The 23906-nt window shown below is 33.7% G+C and overlaps 1 protein-coding gene and 1 pseudogene across 7 annotated transcripts in view; one reads left to right on the top strand and one right to left on the bottom strand.

Annotated features, from left to right (window-relative positions):
- VPS13B (vacuolar protein sorting 13 homolog B) overlaps positions 1-23906 on the top strand; it is a 792142-nt gene that overhangs the window by 234846 nt on the left and 533390 nt on the right. For 5 of the 7 annotated variants that reach the window (XM_059165932.1, XM_059165930.1, XM_059165933.1 and 2 more), the window contains exons 18-20: positions 844-978; positions 1733-1906; positions 6019-6099. In XM_059165932.1, coding sequence (XP_059021915.1) covers positions 844-978; positions 1733-1906; positions 6019-6099 — 390 coding nt within the window. The remainder of the gene's footprint in view (positions 1-843; positions 979-1732; positions 1907-6018; positions 6100-23906) is intronic. The other 2 variants (XM_059165934.1, XM_059165936.1) reach the window with 1 other exon arrangement.
- LOC131828340 (U6 spliceosomal RNA) lies at positions 15896-15996 on the bottom strand (annotated as a pseudogene).

Genomic DNA, 23906 nt, shown 5'->3' with positions numbered 1-23906 from the left:
ACAGCCCCATTGAGAGGATTGAATGTGATAACATGTGTAACACAGAATAAGTCCTCAGTAAATGTTAGTTGATTAGAGTTCTTCATCATTATCATTTTAGTGGTTTGCAATGCTGTCATTCTTAAGGTTCCCCTGCCTGTTTAATTCTCACCTACTGTTCAGGGGCAAAGTGGGTTTCTTCCTTTAGAATTAAATTTTCCCTACCATTTATTTCATGACAATTATTATAATAATAATTCTATGCTTCAATGTCCCTCAGCAAGTAGCATATATTAGAGAAGTTAATATCTACTTTTTTGTTAACTGATATAGAATACCATTGATTTCTTTATCTGCACATGGTGTTTCAGTTTTGCTCATAGGCTATTGTATTTTAGCTTAGGAACTGTATTGTTTATCTCTCCTTATTCTACCTAAGATACTCTGGGCATTTGTTTACTCAGAAAGTTTCCTGTTTAAATTAAATGTGTCTCTAATCAAAACTCAATGTTTAGGTTAAATTTGTTTCAAAAATAAATATCTTACTCTTTCTTTCAAAACTATGATATTTTAAAGTTTTCCTGTTTTTTAAACAAATATTTGTTTTAAAATATTTACTTGTATTTCTTGATCTTGACTAATCAAAAGCTGACTGCATAAGTACAGTTATGAGAGTTCAGACTATTTATTTTAAAATTGCATCCTTTCACCTCCTAAATGCTAAACCATGAAACCTAACACAAATACTGTAAGAACATCTGAGGCAGATAATTAAAGTATAATTAAGTTTAAATGCCTTGGTGAAGGAGTATAAAAATTATTTAAATTCAATCGGCTAGTACATTTGCAGTTTTCTTTTATTAGGTGTGAAATCTAAGAATCCCCTGCCAACTCTTGAGGGCTCAATCCAGAATGTTGAATTGAAGTACTGCAGCACATCATTGGTCAAATGTGCCTCTGGGACCATGGGATCAATAAAAATTTGTGCCAAAGCCCCAGGTATGTGCAGCTGGACCGTGTAAAACTTTATTGCCTGTATAGGAGAATTGGCCTTGCATTTTACAAGGAGCGTTACTGAAACAAGAATTTGCTCATTGTTCCTATGAATCAGAGGTTTTAAGTTTTTTTATTTTTACTTAAAAAATTTTTTAATTGTGCCAGGATGATACTTCTTTAATAAATTAATTTTTATTTCAGGAAAAAAAGCTGCATAGTTATGAGAATGGTTGTGAAGGAGAACAATTAAAAGTGTACTCTTACACTTTTGGGAGGAAATAGGAAGTATAGATATATATGACACTTAAAAATTAAATTAAAATGTTCATATAATAAGCAGATAACTGTTTTTCAATTTTTAAAACTGGCTTCACCTTCCTGCCAATACTTTATTTCATACTATTTTCCATAAACACTTGTAACTTAAAGTTTTTTCAGTGCAACCTAAATTTCTAGGTAAGTTTAAAGAGGTACAGATTTTGTAGAATATTTAGAATATAGTATGTTCAAGTTCTTTGCTTTTACAATATCATCTGAACATGTTCTGCATTCATTAGCTAAATACTAAAGCTTAATTTGTTAAGAGTTAAAAGTGCTTTTAACTTTATCAGTAATGCTTTTTAGAGTATAAATGTACAGCTAAAATGACCAAATATAAATGAAGTGTTATATTATGATAATATATTTTAAGATCAGGCATCCTCAAGCTACTCCTATATTTTTTTATAGGAATTTTTTCATTAATGTTTCTCTTCAGGTGACAGTGGAAAAGAGAAATTGATTCCTTTGCTTCAGGGTCCTTCTGACACTAAAGATCTTCATAGCAGCAAGTGGCTCAATGAGAGTAGAAAGCCAGAATCTCTCTTAGCTCCAGATTTGATAGCCTTCACAGTCCAAGTTCCACAGTATATGGACTACTGCCATAATTCTGGTGAGTACAAATTTATCATTATTCATTTATTTTGCATTTTCTTTTCCAGTAAAGCTTTTAAAAAGGACTATTTGGAAAAACCAATTTGTGTCCATTGAGATACTCTCTACAGTTGTATTCTTTAAAACTTCAAGTGAAGGGTTTTTGTGTAATTTTTGATAAGTCATGTGTTCATAAATAATAATGATTTTATTTTATATGAGAAATAAATAATTCAGTTTTCATTATAACAATCTTAGATTCATAGCTCCTAAATCCAACTGAGTTTTAAAACAAATCATATCATGTAATAGGTAGAAAGGACTAAAAGAAATTTAAAACATTGGAAAGAGAAAATATTTTTCCTTGGGATAGTAGCACTTTGTGACCCACCATTTGCCATACTAAAATTGGGTATTTGAGCCTTCTCTAGTTTTGCAGGAAGGAAGAAATGTTGATAGTAGAACCAAGAAGAAAAATCTCAGAGGTCAGGATCCTGTTTCTTAGAGTGATTTTTCTAGTAGTATTTTCCCTAGAATCTATTTCATTTTATTCAACACCACAATAGCAAAGCCACACCTCTTGTGTTGAAGGAGATACCAGAAGGATCAGTAAAGACTGGGATTAAAAAAAGATGTGGTAAGTAGAGACCATTATCACCCATGAGATCTAGTCACTGTAAGGTTAGTGAAGACAAAGTGGTCGAAAGGTCTAGAAATAAGATTGCTATATACAGATTTCTTAAAAGGGTGAAGGGTGCCAATTTTTTAAAAAAGAATTAAATGGCCAGTGAGGAAGTGCTTTCAAATAACTTCCTAAGAGTAGAGCTCTCTTAATATTTAACAAGTATTATAACTTATGGAAAATGTTAAGCATCACTGCATTAAGTTCAAAAGGGAAGACCATGAAAAGATTTATAATTAATTGACCAGACAGAATATGGAGGAGAATATTTGAAGCTGTGCACAAAGACATAAAAAATACTTGAAAGATGAGTTTTGTTACAGTAGCATTTGAAGCTGAACAGCATGCACACTAGAAACTTGAAATTAGTATCTTGAAATGTGAGCCTGAGGGTCCTCAGCATGCTTCTAAAGACAATACTCCTCAAAAAGAAGTTTCAGCCTGGTGAGAATTGGTATGGAACCCAAAGGAAAAATGTGAAGATGTGGCCAAACCCAAACTAAGATTGTGCATATGGATAAAATATCTGTCTTTTAAGGCAGAGACTGATAAACATTTTAATAAAGAGCCAGATAACTAATATTTAAGACCTTGTGGGCCGTATTTTCTCTCTGTTAGCTATCATTCTGTTATAATGGCACAAAAATAGCTGTAAATAAAATGCAAATGAATGGATAGTACTGTATTTCAGTTAATCTTTATTCACAGAAAACAAAGTGTGGGCCAGATTTAGTCTATGTCATTTACTTGTAGGGAGAAAGTTTTCGAGGTTAAATAAATATCATGATTTTTAAAATGCCTATTTAATCATGTTCCTTAAATATGCTGTTTGATAAACTTCTTTATATAGTTACCCAAATAGTTTTTTATTTTTAAGATTTTATTTATTTATTTACTTATTTATTTGCTTACTTACTTATTTGACAGAGGCAGTGGGAGGTGGTGGGGGAGAGGCAGAGGAAGAGAGAAAATCTCAAGTAGAGGCCACACTGAGGGCTGAGCCCAGTGCAGGGCTCAGTCTCACAGCCCGGAGATCATGGCCTGAGTTGAAATCAAGACTTGGATGCTTAACAGACTGAGTCACTGAGGCACCCCTCCATTTGGTAATTTTTGATAGGTTTTGTTTTCAAATCATCACATCATTAAAATGATATTAAAATGATCAGCCCATCCAGTTAGAATTTTTAGAATTAGAATTTAGTCCCTGAGAAGGGACTAAGTTTATTTGAACCTACCACATATTAAAGTTGGACAGGGCCTCCTCAGTTTTTGTTTTGCCTTATACACAGAAGTAATCAGTTTAGTTTATAATCTGATCTTTCTCATAACAATATTTTATATTATTATTTGTGATTGAAATCCATTTCTAGGGTCATAAAAAAGTACTTGCATTTCCAATCTTTTATATAGGCCCAGAAGTAAACTACTGTTAAAAAAAATTATATTTTTAGGGTGAAGTTTTACATTTTTTCTTACTGTAAGAAAATTTACCTAATCTTCACAATCACTCTTAATGTTCAATGATATGTCTTTGGATTTCTGTGTAAAATTTTAATGTGAGGGCGCCTGGGTGGCTCAGTGGGTTAAAGCCTCTGCTTTCGGCTCAGGTCATGATCCCAGGGTCCTGGGATGGAGCCCCACATCGGGTTCTCTGCTCAGCAGGGAGCCTGCTTCCTCCTCTCTCTCTGCCTGCCTCTCTGCCTACTTGTGATCTCTGTCTGTCAAATAAATAAATAAAATCTTTAAAAAAAAATTTTAATGTGATTTTATGTGTTTGATACTTTGAAATTACTTCTTTGGGTATGTTTCAATCCTAAAATGAAATGTGTTTTCACTTAAGCTACATTCACATACTTAATTTAGGGCACTTTTAAATTTAAATTTTCCATCTACCTTGAAACTGCCACCCACATTCATGGCTCAGGTATTTATAATATGGTGTTTATGATATGGTTACAAGAAAGCTTAGAAGTATTTTTTAAAGCCAGTTTTAAAATAACATTGATTAATCTTATGTTCTTAAGACAAGATTTAAATTGGAGATGTATATGTGTGTCTATGTATAACTTAGGAGTGGGCAAATCATAAATACATTTTAAATGAAAAAATAATTTTATTAACAATCCTTTAAGACCTTATTGAAATATCACCCTTTAGCAAGGACTTACATGGCCATTGGATACAAAATTTTTTTCTTTCCTAAAAACAGGTGCATGTACACATATGCACACACACATTGACACATACTTCTTATTTTTCTACTCTTCACTTTTTCTTAGTACTTACCACAGTTTTACCATAGTATGTATATTACTGATTTATCTTATTGATTATTTTGTCCTGCTCTTAGAAATTATGCTTCATTTAAGCAGGAATTTTTCTGTTTTGATTGTTACTGTATTCTTGTGTCTAGAATAATATCCTGTATACAGTTGACTGTCAACAAATATTTAATGAGTGAATGAATAAGAAAGTGATGATCACGTTTACTTTTATTTGTTTTTTGAGATTGGATTATGTAAAGGAAATGACACAGCCAGAAGTCATTGCTAATCTTTCTTAAAAAGAGATTCTGGGTAGTTAAATCCTTCTAGTTGAACAATTAAAGGGAAGCACAAGTCATCCTTGCTGTCTGTTTCACAAACATATCCAGCTAAGGTTGTTAATGAACTTTTCCCATGGATTTATAGAATTTGAATGAGAAGTATTTACATTTAGAGTAATAAGTGATCAGTCAAATGGTGTGAGACAAATTGTGTATTTTAGTGTTGTCTCTGATCATTATAATTGGCTTCTGAATATCAAGTGTGGAAGACAACTACCTTTATGTACCCGCTCCCACTGTGGAGGTGGGGGATTAAAACTAGGACCAGAACATGTTTTAGATGTATTGTAGAAGTCAGGAAGTAAGTTTTGAGAAAAGGTTAGTTAGAATAAAGAGGCAGCATGAGGGTTGAACCTAGGACCTGGAGATCAAGACTGATGCTCTTCCAGGTGAGCCAGCTGGCACCCTAAGACAGAGTTTTTTGATTCTGATTTCAGAATGGGAGGGATGGACACCTTTATTAATGGGGATTGGGTATTAATAAGAAATATGCTCTCCCTCTGCCCCTCCCTGGCTCCTGCATGCCTGCTCTCTTTCTCTCTCAGAATAAATAAATAAATGTAAAAAAAAAAAAATAAAGAAGAAGAAGAAGAAGAATGAGAGAGAGGAAGAACCACAGCACTTCTTTGTTTTTGAAGACTCAGCAACTCCCTTAACACTCCCCGGACTGCCCCCCCTACCCTACCCTGCCCTGTTGCATTATCTGTTTAACTGTCTCTGATTGTAGTGAAGTAGCTCAAGGCTCTTGTGGGAGTCCAGTGTGTCAGCCCACATCCTGTACTCATTGTCACTATTCATGGGTATCACTTAGTGACATTTCTATTTCTTTTCTTTCCTATTTTAGAGCATGGGAACAGTGTTGGGGAGGGGCAGAAGGAAAAGTTGAGAATCTCCAGCAGACTCACTGCTGAGCATGGAACCCCAGGTAGGGCTCATTCCCAGGATCCGACGAAATCAAGAGTTGGTTGCTTAACTGACTTAGCCACCCAGGCGCCCTATGATGCTTTTTATATTTTACATTTGTGTAAATATTAGGAATCAAATAGAGAAATAAGCTGCTTTCTTGACTTCTTTGACTGAGGTAGAAGCACTTGGTGACTTGTTGTATGTAAAATATTTTAAGATGTGTTCTAAACATTTTTCCCTTTTTAATATAGACCAGCTCTTCTTCATATGCTGTATTTTGCCTATGGTTTATAGCAGGTTCTACTTGTTAAAAAGTTCTGAGTCCTTGTTAATCCATGTATTAATGTCTAAATAAATTTTGAGTGTCTGCTTTTTAAGAATATAAAATGATTACAAAGTACTATATAAATTTAGAATCAAAGGGTCTTCATTTCAATTTCTAAGCCAATGTTAGGTCTTTTTAAAATGTGTCTCCTTCTTCACGCTCTAGATCTCTTGGCCTTCTTTCAGTTTCTCATTGGTGATTATGCTTTTGTATATGCTGTTTTTCCTGCGTGGGATTCTCACAATTACCCTTAACTTTTCATCTTATACCTGTTTAATTCTAGCTTAGTCTTAAGATCATAGCTCAACTACTCCCTCTTCAAGGAAGCCTTCCCTGATACTCTTTACCCTATTTCCCACAACCCAATTTGATTAAGTAGTTCTGCTATATTCCTTTTTATAGTTAACTATACTTTGATAACACTTAATGACAGTATATATTTACATAGTTGGGTGATTTGAATGCTGTCTGTCTTCACTACTTGATAGTGATTTGTGGGAGGGCAGAGTTAGTTACTGGTTGCTTGTCATTTTATCTCCAGGACTTACCATGGCCTGACACATAGGGAATGCTTTGAGAAATCATTTGTTGAATGAATGAAGAACTAAACATTTATGGCAGGTGGTCAAGGGTATAAACTTAATAAGTAGTAAGTCGTTAATAGTTGTTAATAGCCTTCCCCCTTTCTCACTCCTCTTTCTTCTCTTTATGTACATATCTGTTGATGGAGAGAATATCTGCTAGAATCTTTTTTTGTTAGATAGCTCTAATTACTATTAGATCCTCTGTTTGTTGTACTATAACTTCCATTTCTTGGTTTGATTTTAGTCTTTTAAATGACATGAAATAATATATCAGTCCTCAATAAACCTGACAAGACTTACTATCTTATTTTTCTTGCCTTATTTCTCTGTCTCAATTTTCATCATCTTTAGTCTTCAGAATTTACTTACGATCATATCCTTTCTGTTGAAACCTTAGTCTTTCTTGGCCACCAGTGTTAATACAGGAGTCTCTGTAGGTCTTTTGAGTTTATGTATATCTTGTGAATGGTGGCACAGATTGGCCTTTGTTCTGGAGTATCTATTCAAGGATGTTTGTATGGTCATCAGCCTTGGAAGATAGATTTAGTGTCCCTCTGGAGCCAGTGGAGGGTATGTTAACTGCCCATTAAAAAAGATTTGGTTCCTGGGGCGCCTGGGTGGCTCAGTGGGTTAAGCCGCTGCCTTCGGCTCAGGTCATTATCCCAGAGTTCTGGGATCGAGTCCCACATCAGGCTCTCTGCTCAGCAGGGAGCCTGCTTCCTCCTCTCTCTCTCTCTGCCTGCCTCTCTGCCTACATGTAATCTCTCTCTGTCAAATAAATAAATAAAATCTTAAAAAAAAAAAAGATTTGGTTCCTCAACTCAGGGTTCATTTCTCATCCTGCATCGCTCTGCGTGTGCAGACATCCATCTGGATACATCTTTGTCATCACTCCTGTGAAACTTGGGGGCAAAGGGTACTGATGCAAATGTGTTGATAGTCATGCTGTTTGCTCTTCCATGAGTAATAAAGTCCTTTGTCTCTGACTCAGGAGTCTTCTTTGATGTTATTCATAAGGGTGGTAGGGTAAAATCTTAGGCTCACAATTTTTGACATCAGAACAATGTAGGTCTCCTTGCCGAACCATTTACATGTCTCTCCTCAACTGTGGTAGTCCCTCCTTATCTCCAACACCTCTAGTGGAGGTCTGAAACTGCAGATAGTTTTAAATGCTGTATATACTATGTGTTTACCTATACATACATATATAATAAAGTTTGAGTTCTAAATTAGGTATAGTAAGAGTCTTACACCAATAATGAGTAATAAAATAGAACAGTTATACAATATACCATAATAAAAATTTTATGAATATGGTCTCTCAGAATAGCTTATTGTAATGTACTTAATCCTTCTTGTGATGAAGAGATGATAAAATGCCTATGTGATGAGAGGAAGTGAGGGGAATGATGTTGGCATTGTAATAACAGGCTACTGTTGACATTCTGAGGTTATGTTGGAGGAGGATCATCTGCTTCTGGACTGTGTTGACCATGGGTAACTGAAACCATGGAAAGTGTACCTGCAGATAAGGCAGGACTACCTCTATGTTTTTTTCTTTTGTACCTTAAATATAGGTCATTCATGAGATTTTGTTCCTAGTTTTCTTTCTACTGGGATGATGTAATCGACACTACTGTTTTTAGCAACCAACCATATGTTTATTTCTTTCCATTTATTTTCTTTTGAAATCCAGACTCGAAATTTCAGCCACCTCTTGACTGTTTCCCTGTGGATATTTTAATGGTGCCTAACACATTTAAAACTAAATTCAGTGTAATCCTCCCACCCCATTTCATACTCCATTATTCACTATTTCAGTTAATGGCACTACTTCCCTCTTAATGCTGTAAATTTGAGCACTAGTTCAATTGTTCCTTCTTTTTCCCCTGCATATGGTAGATGTTCCATAAAAGCTTTTTTTTTTTTTTAAACTTAATAGTCCAGGCTAAACATAATAAATTTATTTTAGTCATTTCCATTATGATGTGTTCAGATTCATTGCGATATTGATTACTTCCGCTACTTGTTTGAAAATGTGTTTTTTAAAAAAATTTAACACAATCCTCCACATAGCACAAAGTAAAGAGTATATTTTCCAGATTTGTGTAGTGAACTTCTACTTAGTTACTTTTTGTTTTGAGCTTATGTGGTACTGGAAACAATTATTTTTCGCATAAACTACTCTTAAGACAATTTTTAATTTCATATATCTATACTATTTATGAGTATCGTTCATGAATTTACATGAAGAACTTCACACTTATTTCTACGAAAATTAGTTTATGAATTTACCTGTAGAACTTCATACTTACTTCTGTGAAATTTCATCTAATTGATTTTGGCCAACCATTAATAAGGAAGATATCTTTGAAAGTATCTATTTGACTGTAGTTACTTGTACAAGTAGGTTGGATATGCTATTTTTGCTTTTATATATAAAATGGAAAATAAGTATGTTCTCCTAATATTAGAAAATTAGAATTATTTGATAATGATTTTTAAAAAATAATGAAAAACAAGTGTCCCTCTTAAAATGTCATTTAAATAAAATAGTTTAAGCCAATCTTCCTAGTCCCCAGTGTACTCAGCTTGATAAATAAATACCAAATTTTTAAGTTTGCTAGTTTGTCATATAGTAAAAGTTATTTTATATTTTATCCATCAAATATAGGCAACTTTTGATCACTGTTATTGGTAAGGAAAGTCACAATTACAACTCTCATCTCTGGAAATTCAGTTAAATTGGGGGGTAGTTCTCTTTTTTGATTAAAAGATATCAACATTTGTTGATACCAACAAATGTGCACAATCTTATTTCACCATTCACGTTGGTTGGTTAGAATGTGAATTGCTAAGGAGTTTCTAAGATGGAGGCAGTACTTTAGATTGTAAATTTTAATTTATGGGGAATGTTTTTTGTTCCAAAATAATTCTCCTTATAATGTAGAATTAAGTGAATTGCCTTGAAGTTATGTTTTTAGTATTTTTGACAGGACACATGAGTAAGAATGCTTATATATTGTAGCAATTAAAGACAATTCACATTTGTGGTTTGGGCATAAATGTGTAAAAATTATACCCATCTATCTTATTACATTTCCTCTCTCCTCCCCAAGGACTTTACTATGTACTTTATCTGTAATTGTTGCCAGTTTTCTATCATGTTCCCACTGGGCTTCTGGTGCAAAAAATCTTATCCTCTTGATGACAGAGCTTGCCTGAATGATTTCATGCTCCTAGCATTTTTGTTCACGGGAATTAGGGGCAAAATGTAACTACAGCTGAACAGAACGTCTATTTTTGTAATTTTGGAGTTTAGGCTCTGTTATTGGAACTAAATGAAGAGATGCAGGTGTTCTCCAGTCCTAGCCCTTTGGGATTTTTGATGGTAGATGCTTGAAAAGAAAATGCATGTGTTTCCAGAGTCAAACAGCAGCTGTGAGACAAGGATTTATGTTTTTCTCAGAACTTTGGGATTTCAAAATGTTACATTTAATCACAAGCACAGAAAGGGGAGCAAATGTTAAAGATGTTACGCATAAAAGTAAGTTTGCTGATCTCTTTACCATACGAACTAGTTGTGGGAATATAGGAGCAAAGTGATTTTTAATCATAATATAAACAATTTCTAAAGGATTATGATAGTAACCAGGACATAGCCTTTTGAGAATGTTGCATTTATAGTGCAGAGAATTTTTTTAATCCTACTAATTACTTAAGTTTTCTTTTTTCCGTTAAGACATTCATGCACACACACTATGAAAGGTTTGGCAGAGTATTTGCCAAATGAGTTTTGACAATAATTATTTTTGGAAAAGTTTTAGTAATACCTTGTAACACAATGTTTAATATCTTGAAAACACAATGTTTTCAAGTTGAATAAGTATAAATCTCCATCTCAGATAATAAAGGGAATTTATACAGATATATTTAAAATATACCTATATTAAAGCTGATATGTATTCGATAGTATTAGTTACTCTGTCTAGAAATTACTCTATTTTAATCATGTTTTCCTTTAAAACTTTAAGTTTTTCTCTTGAGTCTTCTCATTTCCTACCTTGTTCTCTACACTCAACTGATCCCTATTAAAAATTTTCTTCAAGTTCTATAAACCTGTGTATGTGCAGTTTTGAAGCTAGGACTGAATCCTTTACCTTGTCCCAGAATGTTTGTGATTGAAATATCTCCTGGATGCCATGATGCTAGAAGTCAGGAACAGGCTCAATAGCAACAGGAAATTACTTTACTCCTTTGAAAGGTCCCAGATTCTGGAGGGAATCCAGGGGGAGATATCCCTTGAGACTTGTGGGTGACCAGTTGTTTCCTTCATTTATAGAGCAAGGTCAAAATTTTGCATTTTTTACTGCCTCTATAATAAAAAACTGGCATTCAAAGTAAATAAGTAGAGGCTTCATTTGTAAATAATAAATTATAAGAAGTGTTTCAGGTTGTAATGGACTTCAAGTGAATACTACCAGAAAATGTGTAATGTTTTATATATTTTTATGAATAAACAAGATAGCATTATTATTTCAATTTACATTTTAGAAAATGTTATGTTTTCAAAGCAAGTTTTTGGCTTTGCCTTTCCCATCCAGTTTTGAAGTTGGCTGTATAGTAGCTGTCATGTAGGCCAAAAGAAAAGTAGTGGTCTTATTGAACCAGTAGGAATTGATTTATGAAACACTTAGAAGTGAGATTCATACCAGACTTTGCCACTTAACTCTTCCGCATTTGTCTCATCCCTTGTAGGAAAAACTTGATTCTGTTGCTTTTACATTTCTTTTGCCAATACAGTATACATAGGAATCATCCTTATGCCATTGCTTTGTTTTGTGAATACATGATAGAGTCAGCTATCCATTAATGTGGGAGAGTTTAAGCACTTCTTTGGGAGTCTTCTTGTTTCTTTTATTTTCACCTTCCTCTGACTTTAGTCCTTACTCTTCCTCCTCATTTGCTTTTTCCCTTCCCAGTCAGTAACTCCCTTCTAAGCAGCACCACAGTACTTGGACCATACCACATGACAGACCCAACTATAAGATTTCTTCCTCTTGAGAAACTGAGTTCTTAAGGGATCATGACATGTACATGATGGGTATTTGGTACATACAGGATGGTCCAAAAGAAATGATTTTTTGCTCTTTGGGTATAGCCTTGTTGTCTACAGGCCCACATTATTTTATTTCTAAATTGGCCTGTGGGGGGAAATATAGTTTGGCCCCAGTGTGTTAAAGAATAATTAAAAAAAAAAAGTACATTATGACTCTTGTGTAAATATAAAATGGACAGATGTTAAAGATTATTAGCATCATTATCAATGAAAGAACCAAGCACATGTTACAACCAGATCAAGGAGAACTAAAAATAAGAAACAGAAATCAGTAATACTGTACTAAATTGGAAAGGGACACAAAACTGGCTTCTTCCATAGTGGGGAAAGACAGTCAGTTGAACTTATACATGACAGTTTATTTACATCTCTAGTCAAGAATTGCTTTGCATTGCTCTCAGTTATCTACAATGTTAATAGTTTTTAAGAAAGTTCAAAGGCAGTGAAAGGTGCAGAGTCTATAGATTCAGACCCCGATAACCTGGAGTGTACTCAAAACAATGCAGAGCTTTTCATTGAAGCACAATTTTTTTTCCTACAAGCCTTACTAAATTCCAGATGGCTAGGCTATTTTTAGCTGTGGGTGGTTTAAATATAGAGTCAGGTCAAAAGTAATTTTGTGAGGCAAAGATTCAGTACATGGAGAGAAAATTAAAGGGAAATAATGCCACCGGCAGAGGGCAGTGATGAAGTAACAGTTTCCTCATGTTCAAAGGAGGTATTGATTGTTGAGTAATTGTGGGCTAATTCTGTAGACTGTAACTTGAGTTAACTTTTGAAACCTTGTCATATTAAGTTCTCTTCAGCCAGGTGTTTTGTCAGTACCTACCACTTACCAGGCAAAAAGTTGTTTTGGTTTTGTTTTGTATTAATTAAATAAATAAAATGTTCTAACCTGACTTTTAAGTATATAATGTGTTCTAATTTATTAAAAAGCTTTCCCATGGAAGGGATTCATACAACAAATATTTGAATATGTACTGTGTGTTAGGGACTGCTATAGGTATTAGAAAGAGAAGGGGAGGGGGTGTGTGTATACAAGAGAGAGGAGTTCCCAAAAGTCACAGAGGTAACGTTCTCTTGATTGTAACATTTTTATTTTAGTTGGTTATTTATTATATTGAACTTTTTCTTTTGAGAATTAAATCTTTTTTTGGGGGGGGTGGTAAAGATTTTATTTATTTGAGAGGTAAAGTGAGTGAGAGAGAGCACACAAGCTGGGGAAGAAGCAGAGGGAGGGAAAAGCGCATTCCTCTCTGAGCAGGGAGCCTGATGCAGGGCTCCGTCCCAGGACACTGGGATCATGACCTGAACCGAAGGCTGGTGCTTAACCGACTGAGCCACCAAGGTGCCATGAGAATTAAATCTTTTATGTCATGTTAGCTAAATTAGAAGAGACCTTCTTCAAATGTAAAAATTATGTGTTATCTGATTTTTTTCTGCTGAAAATATAGAATTTTGAAATAATATGAAAGTAAGTGCAAGAGTATACTGAAGTTCTACAGAACTCAGTTACAGATAAATACCGAAAACAAAAATATAAATGCATCACAGCAAAATGTCTAAAGGAGACAAAAATAAGAAACAAATGATTAAAAATGCATGAAAAAACTCAAACTGATAACTAGTGAAAGAAATGGATATTAAAACAATAATAAGGAACACTTTTGCCTGTCAAATTGATATGTAATAAATTATAAAGCTGAAAGCTGAGAAATTTCTGAGATGAGCACTTTCATAAATGTCTGGTAGGACTATAAATTGGTACAAATTCTCCAAAAATCAATTTAAAAAATTATTAAGGACCTTAAGAGTGGGCATCCTTTTAATCCCATTTTCAGACTATATTCTAATGGAGTAATCTAAGATCCATTTAAAGACTTGAATCTAAGGCACAAGGGTATTCACGTCAGTTTAGTTACAATAATCATAAGTCATCCTTGTGGTCTACTAGTAGGCAAATTATAAAATAGAGTATATCCATAGAAGGACACCTTTTATATCAGCCAATAGAAAATATGTATTATAGAAAATATTCATTTTTTAAAAGACTTTATTTATTTATTGGTCAGAGAGAGTGCGGAAGCAGGGAGTGCTTTAGGCCGAACAGTCAGAGCAGGCAGAGGGAGAAGCAGACTCCCCACTGAGCAAGGAGACAGATGCGGGATGGGATCCCAGGACCCTGGGATTGTGACCTGAGCCTGAGGCAGATGCTTAACTGACTGAGTGACCCAGGTGTCCCAAAATATTCATATTAAAAGCTTATGTAGAAAATAAAAATATAAACCTACCTCTGATAAAGTTATATGTAGCTTTAAAATTTTTAAGCATACGAATACATGTTTACATATACTCATGTATTAACGTTAATAGAAAAATTACTGAATTTTGTGACTATCAGTGCTTGATGGGATTATGAGTCATTTCTCATTCATATTTTTATTCTCCTGTAGTATTTGATGTTTTCTGCAAGCATAAATATTTTTAAATAGTTTTTTTTTCCAAAATACTTATTTACAACTAAATTGTTCATGGGTTATTATGATTATTTTCCTTATAAGTAGGCATTCCTACACATTAATTCTTAATTCTTATATAATCCTTAATATTGAAATAAAATTTCAATTTGAAAGCACATATGTGCCCTGAAAGCCACAGAGTATACAGTTTAGTTTTTACAGGGGTTTTGAGGGTCTTAGTGTATATCTGAATAAAATACCAGATTTCAAGTCAGCATAATTTGGATTTCTTCTTAAGTAGTTTTACTCCAGTGAGTAAAATGTTTAAATCACTTTATTTTTTCTATAATTTATTTTCATTTATGATTAAAATATATTTTTTCTTTAAATATAATTGAAATTTTATTTTATCGTTAATCAGCTCTCTGGGATAGTACAAAACAAAACCTTCAATTAATTTGATATAAGTGTTCACTTGAAAGTTAGCTCTTTAAAATATTTGAATGCATTTCTTACATAGGAACAAAGAACTGTCATAGGTGAAATCCAAGGCCAACTCAAATTTTTTGTTAAACTCAACAATGAAGTTGAGATACTCTAAATTTTTAATGAAAACTAGAAGGAATTAGAAATAGTACTTTATTTAAGAATAAACATATCTGAGTCATGTATTTAAGATAAAAGAAGACTTAGGAGAATGGAATAGTAAAAAAAAAAAAAAAGATATTTTCAGAGAGACATTTAAAGATATTTATTGGCATTTCATGGACATCAGAGATTGATAACAGTGCTGCTTTGTGTGGTTTTTAGTCTGATTTTAAGTTTTACTCTGATTTTGTAGCTGACCATTGAACACAGGGTTTTGGGGCGTTGATTCCCCACATAGTAAATCCATGTGTAACTTGGCTCCCCCCAAATTTAGCTAGGTTCACCAGGAACCTTACTGATACCATAAAGAGTTAACACATATTTTGTATGTTGGATGTATTATAATGTGGTATCTCTCCTGATGGAATGGAGCAGCCTAATTGGGTGGAAGCCAGGAGTGCAGGTGGTGAAACAACTGAGGTCCAACAAAGGAGATAGAAGTTTATTGAATGCACCTCAGGAGGAGTGGTGGGCAGGACAGCAGAGGAGAGACTCTCTGCCAGGATGCAGTAGATGGGGACTGTATTTAGAGAGAAGGACCTATGGGTATATATGGAATTTTCTTTTTTCTTTCATTATTATTATTATTATTATTATTATTATTATTCTTTTGTTAATTGTGTCTGATTTTTAAGTAGCCCATTGGCTAGTTAGGGCCTTTTTAAAAAATGCTTTTTTTTAAAAAATATTTCATGAATTTGAGTGTCGTTCTTGCACAGGGACCATGTTCATCTTCTCTGTATCGTTTTGATTTTAGTATATGTGCTGCCGAAGCAAGCGCAAGGGCCTATGGATATTTTGAAGTAGGTGCCTTCCTGGGCCTGTCTGTATCAGCCAGGGGTTTGGGGTTACTGTTGGCCCTTTTGCCTTGTTCTATAATCCATTGTTTAAGCCTGTTGCCCAGAAGGAGCCTTTACATTATATATTGTGTTCTGACAATAAAGAAGACTAGAGAAAGAAAACATTATTAAGAAGATCATAAGGAAAAGAAAATACATTTATAAACTGTATTATATTTATTGAAAAAATTTGCATGTAAGTGGACTCACACAGTTCAAACCTGTGTTCAGGGGTTAAACTGTAGTTTGTTTTTGTTTTTTGTTTTTTTTTTCCTTCACTCATGTATTATGTATGATTACTAGCTATGATTGGGGTTAATTCTGGACTGCAGTAGAGAAATAAAACATTTTCTTGGAGTGACTGGATAGGAAGTAGGAGAGGAACAGGAAAAAGAAAAGTCAAGAATTTAAAGTTCCCCCAAATATGAGCATGAAATTTTCTGATATAATGAGTTACAGTTGATGAAAGGCAGGCAGAATTTAGTGAATAATCTTTGGGGGAAGAAAGGAAGTGATGGGCAGCCAATGAATGGAGGGGGAAGGAAAAATATGCAACTTTAAACTAGCAGTTACTAGGTAAGAGGTGTTTCCCCCCCTTAAATCAGTTTGATATTGTTAAATTATTAATTGCCTGTTATCCTTAAAATAAGATTTTGTTAAAATTACTAATCTTGTGTAGAATACATAAATTTTCAGGGAGAGAAGAAAAGAATAAAGTAAACTTTTTGGGGTGGTCAAATGTCCTTAGGGTCAAGAGGTCTGATGTTCTTTTTATTAATGTATATTCATTTAAAGGACTCTTTCAGGTAACCAGGTAGTGATCTTCATTCTTTCAGCACAATTTACTTTGTACTAGGACTATAGGATATAGAGATGAAAAAACCCTTTTCACTTATTCATGAGCTTATAGTTCATTGAAGAGATACACACACACACACACACACACACACACACACACACACATATGTGTGTTTTTAGTTATATGCTTTACATATACACACACATATATATGCATGTGTATATATGTAAAGCATATAACTAAAAGGTATTAAAACATCATTATAAAACAAGGTAGTATGAATCCACATTGAAGGAAGCTTTTACTCAGACTTGGGACTTGGGAAAAATTTCTTGGAATAGTCCACGTTTAAGATAAGAGCTTAATTATGAGCTAGAGGAGAAACAGTGGGTCAGGTTTGGGGAACCTGAAACTAAGTTCACTGGAATGGCAGAAAGGAACAAGAGTGTGTGAGTTAATGCCTGATGAGATCAGCAATCTCTGGACTATGAAAGGCCTTGAAAGCCATTTTAAAAGTTTTGGACTGAGTGCTAAAGAGAGCATTTGGAACTTTTTATCATATTTCTACTTCAGAAACCAATTTAAGGAGCAGGGTGGTTGAGGTTCAAAGAGAGGAGGCAGGGCTGGTAGGAGAATGTTGCAATATTGCAATGAAGAAAAGGGTAATGTTACTGAAGAGAGTTACACACATTTGTGGGATTGTAATGTGTTGGAATCAGTAGGAGTTGATGGTTAATTCAAGATGATGGCTAAGGGAAAGGGCACAGTAGGTAAACCTAGGGTCCTAGTTTGAAGAGCTGGGTACACAGTAGGGCCCCTTTCACTGAGATGAGGAACAAAGGAACAGGAATCAAGTTTTATTTAGGTCGTAGAGGCTATTGTATAATACTAATTTTCTTTTTAGTTCTTCCTGTGTTGAAGGAATTACTCCAAGCATTTTAACTAAGAGCCCCAGCAGTTTGACTTTAGTAGTTATATTCTTAACCATTACACCAAAGAGTGAAGACTGTGGAGAAATTCAGACCCTAAGTCATTGATTATTCAGTTTATTGAGTTCTATTTAGTTTTATTTATTGGCTGCTAGCTGCATGCACAACACTGCTAGCGACTGATAAAAAAAGATATTCAGTACAGAGCCCCATTAATTTGTATACACATACAGCTAATTCTAAGAACAAGTTTACCAAATGCTGCAATTGGTTGGGAGGAGCGTATTATTTGAAAATAGAGAAGAAAGGTTAATTTGAATCAAGAAGGGAGGATTTAATGATATTAGCAAAGGTTTTTCAAAGAGGGTTTGCTGGAATGATAGAATGCATATGAGATGCAAATTTATTGTTTAAGCATTACGAGTACTTTTAATTGTCCTATACTGTTTAGTTTTAGATGTTTGGTAGTTATTCAAGGCTGTATTTTTGTGAAAGTGTAAAATGTGTAATTGTTAAAAAAGTATTTAGTATATATTTATGGTGAAGTAGTATTCTTTTTAAGTATTTCAGTATGTTCAGACAACTATAATAAAAAATTGTATTTAAAATTTTCTATTTCATAATGTAATTATAAAATATAAAGTATTTAGGATATTATTACTGTTTTTGTTTTCTCAGACAAATTTTTAAAGTTAAAATAAGTATTGGGACAATTTGATTGTATTTAGTTTTTATGTGGTTTAGTTTGGAGTTAATTATTAAGTAGAACTTGATTTTTAGCCTTGGAAAAACAAACGCATAAGTTAATAAGCCCCCTCCCCTTTTTTATTGGATTCATTGTTAACAAAGCATAGCATAAGTAAGTCTCAGTCAGCCTGTGAAAAGGATGACTTAACACAACTGTTGATGCATTTGGAGTGAAACATCTTTATCAAGTTAATACAAGAAGCAGTCATGCCCTACTTGAATTACTCATTTATTATAGCTGAACAGCAGCCTGCATGTGGACTTTGAAATCCTGGGAAAATAAGATGCCTACATACATCCAAATGTTGAAAGCCTTTACTCCTCGGCAGCTGGAAAATGTTGAGCTCTGTTGTCATCCATTAGGTTTTTGGCCTTCAGGGAGATGTGATCAATTTAATTACCGACCAGCTTTATCCATTACTTTTAATGACTGTAGCCTCTGAAGTAAGCCTCTGAAGTTTGTAGCTTAAATGATCATATTTAGATATTGTACACTTAAAATTTCTAAAAATTAAACACATAGACCTAGATAATTATACTTTGCTTATATGTTTGCCATATGTACTCAGATCCCTAAAAATAAAAAATAATTTAAATATATTAATAGAAGTAGCTTATTTACTTTAAGTGAAGTAAAAAATGTGTTTGTGATTAAGAGTAGCAAAATACGGTCCACATATTTGCTGTTCTGGGGTAAATTTTATATATTATATCCATTTGTGCACACAATTTTTACATTTCCTAAAATACAGTCTGGGTTATTTTTAATCAAACAATTATTAACAAAACTGTTAATAATTATTTGTGCTTTTTGTTTATCTTCTTTTCACTACCATTGTGATGCCAAGTCCAAGGGGGATTTTTAGAAAATATCATGGGGTGATGGAGCATTACTAAGAGAAATTAATATTATATGAAGAAATGTAGCTCTAACACTGAGGCTATTACTTGTGAATTCCAGTTCTAACTCTGGAAGTCATTCTTTATATAAATCACTTGGTCTCACTTTGACTATTTCTTAGTCCATTAAATGATTGCAGTAAATAACTTTGTGTTGACTGTCCCTTGTATAAAGACACTCCTTTAAAGAGGTCACCATTCATGTTACAAACCAAGGGAATTTGCTTGTTATTGTTCTTTATTACAGTGTTTTTTAGGTAGATGATAGTAAAATCTTTCTAACAAAATTGTGTTATGACAGTATTCAACAGATAGATGTAAAAATGAGAAAAACACCCTTTGGCTAAGTTGATGGTTATAAAACAATATTGTAGATACCATGTTTGACTAGTTTGTATATTTAAGTTGGTGTGTTAAAATATTTGTCATGATTAAGAAGTGTGAGATATCCTCATTGACAGACAATTGATGTTCATATATTTAGAGGCATTATGCTGGTGCTATACTGGGAAGAGTTTACAAAAAAAATAACTAAGCAGTAGAAAAAAGGGAGATCTATCAGAAAGTAATAGATTGTTAATACATATGATAGTTATTTACTTAAGTAATAACTTTGTGTACAGGTTAATGATATGCTTCTGATCAATATAGTTGGAAAAGAAGTAATGAGAGACGCATATTTTGGAATGTGTTATTAAAAAGGTTAAATATTAGTTTTTTTGGTCAGAAGGGTCCTGTTCTGAATTTGGAAGAATGAATCCAAGTGGTCATAAATCATGTCAAAATCAAAGCAACAAAATATGTATATAGGTATATAATATAAATAAGTGTTAACACTAAAGATGGGTTTAGAATTGAGTCACTTGACTTCTTTATAGTTCTTTTAATTTTGTTTTCAGGTACTACATCTGTACTTAGATGGCATTTCTGTGCCAGACCAGGTCAAAGATAGGAAGAGCATGTGTTGTTCTAGTACCCATACATTTTTAATAAACTTGTAATTGTGTTTAAACTTTTTTTTTTGGGTAAAATTTGAAAACTTGTGTAGCTATTTTTGTTGTTATAATGCTAACAAATGGGTTTTTGAAAAAAATTGTATGGATTGATTATGTTTCTAAGGGCTTATATAACAGATACCATTATTCACCATGTTCATATTGAATAATAAGTAAAATCATGTGCTAATTCATTCTTTTTCTCAAAATGAAAATGCTTTTATTATGCTGTTTAATGTGAAAATTCAACCACAATAGAAAAATGCATAGAATTATTAGCAATTATCTGAAATACTGTGACCTAAAGATTAACTAGTGTTGATATTTTGACACACATGCTTTTAGATACTTTTTATATGACTACATGTATAAATATATAATCCTGCATGAATAATTTTCATATCATATATTCTCTCTGTATCTGCTTTTTCACTCTCCCGTGTTTTAAAGCCATCTTTCTATAATAAATACAGCTTTTCATCCTAATTTTACATGACATTGTAGCATCCTGTTATATGCCAATATATATAATTAATTTCCTCATGGTAGATAGTATGATTGGTGGGTATTTGAATTTTTCTAATTTTATACTAATAAAAAAAGATGATAGAAATAATTTTGTTAACATTCATCTTTGTGAACTTGCCTAACAAAGTAATTATTAAAAGCATATTTTGGTGTATTATTTTGCACTTGAGAATGACATAAGTTTATTTTTCAAATACTTAATTAGTACTAAACAATTCTAACTACAAATTTTAAAATGCAGATGGTTAAGTTTGCATAGAATTCAAGTGAGTTTTTCTTGTCTGTCTTAATTCATTATTAACAGTAAGATTCTTTTTTTTTTTTTGAAACTTCTTTTTTTTTTTTTTTTTTAAAGATTTATTTATTTATTTGACAGAGATTACAAGTAGGCAGAGAGGCAGGCAGAGAGAGAGAGAGGAGGAAGCAGGCTCCCTGCCGAGCAGAGAGCCCGATGCGGGACTCGATCCCAGGACCCTGAGATCATGACCTGAGCCGAAGGCAGCGGCTTAACCCACTGAGCCACCCAGGCGCCCCTTTTTTTTGAAACTTCTGAGAGGTCATGCAAATAACTCAGTCATTGACATGGAAATTATTTTTTTCTAGAAGGTTTTAATACTTTCCTCAGAATTATTTAGTAAATCTTTTCTTCAATTTCATTTGCAGCATGATTTAGGAGGAGATTGGACTTTAGAATCAGGCAAACTTGTTGTCAAATATGAATTTGCTTTTACTCTTCTTATACTTGGAAAATATACTTAAATCTCCCTGAGTTCATTTTCCCATATGTCAAATATCTAAAACAAATCCACTCACTTGTAGGGTTTGTTTTGAAGATTAAAAGTAGTAAATATAAAGAGCTAGCACCTACTACTACTTAATTTTAGCTAAGCCTCCCAAAAACTTACTTATGTGAAGTACTTTGTGCAGTTTTGGCAATTTTTTTTATTACTAGTGTTTTTTAAATTTTCATTAACAGAATGATTCCACATTTAATGAGAATTTATGTTTTTAGTTTTTTATGCTGCTGAATTTGTAGATTCTTAGTCTATCCTTAATATTAAAAAAATTGGAATTAACATTAGCTAAGTAGTTTGCTTTGCTGTTTTTTTTTTTAAGATTTTTGTTTATTTATTTATTTGACAGACAGAGATCACAAGTAGGCAGAGAGGCAGGCAGAGAGAGAGGAGGAAGCAGGCTCCCTGCTGAGCAGAGAGCCTGATGTGGGGCTCAATCCCAGGACCCTGGGATCATGACCTGAGCCGAAAGCAGAGGCTTTAACCCACTGAGCCACCCAGGCACCCCTGCTTTTCTGTTTTGATACATGATTGTGTAACTATATATAAACTGATCTAGAAGGAGCGTGTGCCACAAAGAAAAGTTTTATTTACAAGATCAGACTTGTATGTTTATAAATCTTTAAATCTCCTTTGGAGTTTTGTCCTTTGATATCCTTCCCTGCAGCTGTCTTATTTTAGATCTCTAAGCAAAGTGTGTGTGTGTGTGTGTGTGTGTGTGTGTGTGTGTGTGTGTGTTGTGTTGTGTGTAAAGCCAAGGATGAACACAGTTTTGCAGGATTCCATAAGTTCATGCGCTCTTGTTTGATAATCTCTCTTTTAACTCCAGTTCCAAAGTACTATCCAAGCTCCCCTATCTCTGGCTATACCGCAGTGAGTAGCACATGGGCCATTAATCTGCTCTTTGGTAAACAGGTCACTGATTCTAATTAATTTTCTGTCAACTTTTGAAAAATAATTTGTCAGTTAAAAATCTCAGTGTTGGGGGTGCCTGGGTTGCTCAGTAGTTTAAGCCTCTGCCTTCAGCTCAGGTCATGATCTCAGGGTCCCAGGATCGAGCCCCACATTGGGCTCTCTGCTCAGTGGGGAGCCTGCTTCCCCCTCTCTCTGCCTGCCTCTCTGCCTACTTGTGATCTCTATCAAATAAATAAATAAAAATCTTTAAAAAAAAATCTCAGTGTTGGCTATAGAATAAATACTGTAGCAGTGTGTGACTGCAGCATGGTAACATTGTTATGTTGGGTGTCTTCTGTATCCCCAACATATGATTCTTTGAAATCTGTTTAGACTTTACCCAACACAGTGAGTAGTAACTTAACGTTGTTGCTGTACCCACAAATCAGTTTGTGACCAACTCTGGTAGATGTTTGAATAAGAGTACAGGTTTCCAGATCCTAAATGCATTGCTCTTTCCCGCCTAAGTGTTACGAAAGGGAGTTGGCTTGCAGATATGATGGCTTTTTCTGTATTTCCTTACTAGTTCTCCTTTTCCTTTACCTACCTGTTCAAGGGCAATTGCCCTAGTGCTGGTCTCAAACCTCTATCATTTATTGACTATTTGTCACTATGTGCTGTGTACCTCAAGTATTCTGTGTGTGTGTGTGTGTGTGTACCTCATGTATTCTTAACAGGGAAATGGGAATATTAATAAATACTAACCTACTTCATAGGGTTATTGAAAAGATCAGCTATGTTAATATAGAGATCATTTTTCATAAATGAATTTCTCTGCATATAATTAAAATATTAAATGCTTTTATTGGGTGCTCATTAGTGTCAGGCACTGTTTTAAGGGTGGTGTATCATTTTAGCATAGTATCTCCATTATGAAACAGGAACTTTGTTTTTTAAAAAGTTGAAAGTAGTAATTGTTATGTGATCCATAACACATATGTAAGATGAAGCAGAACTTGAATTTGAAGTTCTCAGCTTTATCTACCTCTAAAGATTTGTGAGAGAATGTACATTTATGTTTTATGTTTAAATAAAATGTTTAAGGTATAGTTATGACTTCTCAATTTAACTGATTATATTTTCCCATCTACTAAAATACTACTTATAGTATCAAGTAGAGCTGTAGTTCTCTCTCTCTGTGACTCCTTACTTCAGCTGTGTCTGAGGAAACTCAGTCTAAGAAGTTAGGGTCATCCAGATTTTCTG

Source organism: Mustela lutreola, chromosome 3 (genome assembly GCF_030435805.1).
Source record: "Mustela lutreola isolate mMusLut2 chromosome 3, mMusLut2.pri, whole genome shotgun sequence".
Classification (NCBI taxonomy): Eukaryota; Metazoa; Chordata; class Mammalia; order Carnivora; family Mustelidae; genus Mustela; species Mustela lutreola.
This window is presented reverse-complemented; position numbering and strand designations above follow the sequence as displayed.